At 33.2% G+C, this 4490-nt stretch overlaps 1 protein-coding gene across 1 annotated transcript; it reads left to right on the top strand.

Moving 5' to 3' along the window:
• The first annotated feature begins 2354 nt into the window (after positions 1-2354).
• On the top strand, positions 2355-3179 carry LOC107909564 (uncharacterized). Its single transcript, XM_016837145.2, has one exon. It carries the CDS (start codon positions 2355-2357, stop codon positions 3177-3179), a length of 825 nt encoding a protein of 274 aa, XP_016692634.2.
• Positions 3180-4490: the final 1311 nt, after the last annotated feature.

Raw genomic sequence — 4490 nt, 5'->3', positions numbered from 1 at the left:
GTCGGATTTGTGGTCCCGAAACCACTGTTCCGACTAGGCCTAAAATCGGGCTATTACAATTGCGGTACCAATGAGGGTATATTAGTTAGGCACATATTAGGTTGGTTTTGATGTGTTTTTGACCCTATTAATGTCATTTTGATTTTATATTTTGGTTAGTATGTGAGTTTCTTAAGGTCCAAGCAATTTGATTATGTTTGTATTAATGTATGATTGAAATGATTTACTATTTCGTTGTCCTGTAATACTCCGTAACCCTGCTTCGGCAACGGATACGAGTTAGAAGTGTTACATTAACCCTACAGTTACAATAACATTTTCTTACCTCTTGTGTGATAATGCTTCTCCTTACTTTTTTTAATAAATTTTATTGAATAAAAAATTGGAGACAATCAGTATTTAATTCATTTAAGTGTTTAAGGTATTTTCTTTTATTTTATGTATACAATTAAAGGAAATTAAAATTTATGTGTAGAATTATAAAAAAAATCAAAATCAGATTACATATCGAATTAAAATTTATTTATAAAAAAGATAAAGATAAAAATTATATATAAAATTTGATTTAATGTGCAAATTGATATATAAACTTCAATTTTGTGTGATTATACACATTAAACTTTTCTTTTGATTACAATGTGTATATAAAACTTTAGTTTTGAATTAATTGTTCATGTTTAAAGAAATGAATATATCAATTTATATTTATATTTGATAAGTATAATTATTTGTGTATATAATATGTAAACATAAAAGGGTGTTATACAAGAACAGAGCCAAGGGGGTTAACAGGGTCCGATCCTCCTAAAATGAAAATATTCTCTTTTTGTCTCCTTTATAATTTATAAAATTTTAAATTAGTAATAGTAAAATTACACTTTGACCCTCTCAAAAATGATAAAATTTTAATTTAAATCTTTAAAAATTATAATGATATAGGCTATTAAAATTGTAAAATTATATTTTTATTATCATAAAAATATACAATTTAATTTTGTCCGAAAAAAATTGACTTCACCTATGATGTTATATTGATAATAATGTAAGAAGTAGATGAAATTTAAATTAAATCAAATTATTATGTAAAAGAACTGCACAAAATTAATTTACACATAGTTTTGGGATTCATCATTTAAAAATAAATAAAATAAATTTCTCACACATCAAAAGGATTAGCTTGAGGAAAAGGTCTAGAAGATGTTAGGCGTTTCGTGTCCACCAATACAATTACGAAGGCACGGTAATGGCAAAGTATGAGCAACAACAACACGTGAATTGTATTTGTATCATTAACTTCAATTACAAACCCAAATGAGTAGCGTGTTAAATATTGTTACCACAACCCCAAATTTCGCAATCATTGAAAATTAGTAAAATACAAACAAATCTTTTTGCTTGTCTTGGACCAGTCCTAATATTCGGATGTGCCGCCCCCCACCCACCCCCCTTCACTTCCGTCCATCGCCAACTTCCGTCACCCTATGAAGCACCTCGAGCTCGAGGTCCTGCAAAGCGGGGACCACCCACCCAAACTAAATACCTAAGTTTTTCATTTTTACAATTTCACATCAAATCACTACCACATATACATTAAATTTAAGGCACACAAATTATTTATAGAGTAAACAAATCTTTGCTATCATGAAACCTTGGAGTATGGAATATAATTGTTAAAAGCGAATGAGCTGTCACCACGTCAAATAATAAGTGGTGGAATAACCGTTCTTCCCATTTATTATGTATTTCTCTGTGTTCAGTCATATCTCTCCCTCACCGCCACAACAACCGCCCTCCCAGTCCCACAAACAGACCACACTTTAAAAGAGGACCATATATTATTATTAGTATTTTTCAAATAAATAAAAAAACAAAACTCTGATCAAATATGACTCATCAAAAAAGTAGAAAACACCAATGTTTGGCCTCTGCGTCGCTGACTCATCCGTCCCCATCTCAATCTGGGCAAAAGCTCCTCCCTCCTCCCCCCTTTCCTTGTCTGATGTGGCCACGATTTTTCTACACCACGTAGCCAATTGTTATCTGCCATTTCAGCGCTGCCAAATTAAATTGCCCTTTTCTTTCCGCCTTTAAAACCCCACCCTAATCACTTTCACAAACCTCCTCTTCTCCAATTTCTCCTCTTATCTTTTCTTTGCTTTCCAAAGCTTTTGCTACTCTTTCTTTTAACTCTTCAACCTAGGCAGTGTTTGGTTCTAAACCATGGAAATTCCGGTTATCAACAGGATAAGCGATTTCGAAGCTAGCATAAGCACTCTAAACAACCCATCTTTTCTTTCCCAAGTTTATGCCCTTTCTGGGATTGATAAAATCTACCAAGCTTATCATTTTTGGAAATGGGGGCTTTGATTCTTGCCCTACTGGCCTCCTTATCTACCATAATCAATAGACTCAAGATTCTGGTTATCAGATTCCGACGAAACCATTCTCTACCATCTCGACCTCTTCTTTATGACACAGATTTTGATACTGACTCGGAGACTTCATCATGTTCATCATCGGACAACGAAGTAGAATATGAGGAGCCCTCGGCTTCTCAAAACTGGCGACAAGTTGATGAGGATTTTCGAGTGAGAGGATCGGGTCATTTTATTGACGATCAATGGCGGAACAGTGGCTCCACCCTGCGAAAGAGGAGAAGCAGCATCGGCGATCTATTTTCGTGGGCTGAAGAGCTAACCAACGGAAAAAGCGTGGTGAAGCTGTGGGACAACTTAGGATTAGGGTTCCGTTTGGACCTCGATGAAAGCAGCAACTTTTTAAATGTTTACGATATCAACAAAGAAACAAAAATCAGGTCAATTTTTGGGGAGAAGAGCGACTTTCAGGCGGTTTCAGCATCGTCGTCGTCGCCAGCAGTTGTAGTCTCCGCCGGCGGTGATTCGTCAACTCGACGAGTCGCCGTCAGTGCATGGGACACGCGCCTTGATTGCCGGCAGCCGGTGATTCTGACAGAATGGAGCCCCGAAAAACCCATGGAGAAAATCTCAGCGGTCAATACTGACGGCGTCGAGAAAGTTTATATCAGGGGTGACGTGAAGAGAATGTTAACGGTGGGTGATATGAGGAAGGCGAGCTCGCCGTTAAGGAACCTAACGGATTCTGAGGTTGAAACTTGGTGGGATGCTGACGCCGTCATCGTATCGGACGAGTCAATGTAACCCGGTTAGTCCCGTTTATTTTGAATAAGACTTGATTAAAATGTGTAGAAAAAAATTGTAAAGGGTGCGAGGGTACCTTTGTAAATATTCATTTATTAATAATATTATTATACTTGGTGTTGGTAGTATTACTTATACTTGGTTGGAATGGGATAAATTCTGAAATCTCTGGTCCGTCTGTTGATAATTTGATTGGAACTCTTCCAGCTGCAACAACCCTCTACGTTTTTGTATTCAACATTACGGTCCAAATTTATTTATTTCACGAATCAATTTTCTTTTTCGTTCACAATAAATTAATGAGTCCTCTAATTATTAAGAACCAACCAATTTGCTTGTAATTTATAATCAATTTCGGTTGCACCTAATTAACAATAAAGTTAAGCCAATAGTGATTAGTGGGTGCTTGCCATCTTGCTTAGCCATTTTCAAAGCACCTCACTCAGTGAAGGCTCCTTCGCAAAACCAGCTGGTCTTCATCATTGTCTAAATACTAGAGGGTTTGTACCTCCTCATCACCATGCATTTGGACAGCTTTTATCCATTACCAGGAATATTAGTACATTACTTCAACATCTCTCGCCTCTTTTAGTGTGTGTTGGTATGTAATAATGTTTTATTATTTTAGAAGAAGTCCAACTCAACCATTTTATAATTATTACTCAATAATTGTGTCGTATAGTTATATCTTTTGTATATAAAATTATCATATAAATGTATAATCACTTTTTGACTTTCCAATTTTATAAAACAAAAATAAAAAGTTATTTTAATCTTTTATTTAATTTGTCATCTCTTTTACCCCTTCAACTAGCATTTTTTCTTTCAAATCACTTCAAAATAAATAGAAAAGTTAAGGTTTAATGTACCATACATATAAATGATATGTCAGCATTTAGTTAATTTTTAAATTTTAAAATATAAAAATATATACTTTTTTTAATAATTTTAATGATATTTAATTTTTAAAAATAATTTTTATATATTTTTGAAATTTTTAAAATTTTAAAAACTAATTAAATGCTTACATGTTATCCACGTGTATGTCACGTTAATAAAGTTAAAAGAAAACATTAATTTTTCATTTATTATGAGGTGATTTGACAAAAAAAATACAAATTTAAGGATTAAAAAGTTAAAAAATGAAATAGAGGGCTAAAATAATTTTATTTTATTTAAAGTTTAAGAGTCAAGTAAGTCATTATGTCAAACATAAATTTATATAAACTTATATGGTAAAGTAACGTAACATTATGGAAAAATATGTTATTGAAAGATATATCTATGAGATGATATTTATATAAAAAGAAA

This window comes from Gossypium hirsutum, chromosome D02 (assembly GCF_007990345.1).
Source record: "Gossypium hirsutum isolate 1008001.06 chromosome D02, Gossypium_hirsutum_v2.1, whole genome shotgun sequence".
In the NCBI taxonomy this organism is placed as follows: domain Eukaryota; kingdom Viridiplantae; phylum Streptophyta; class Magnoliopsida; order Malvales; family Malvaceae; genus Gossypium; species Gossypium hirsutum.
The sequence above is the reverse complement of the archived record's forward strand: the minus strand, read 5'-3'. Positions and strand labels throughout refer to the sequence as shown.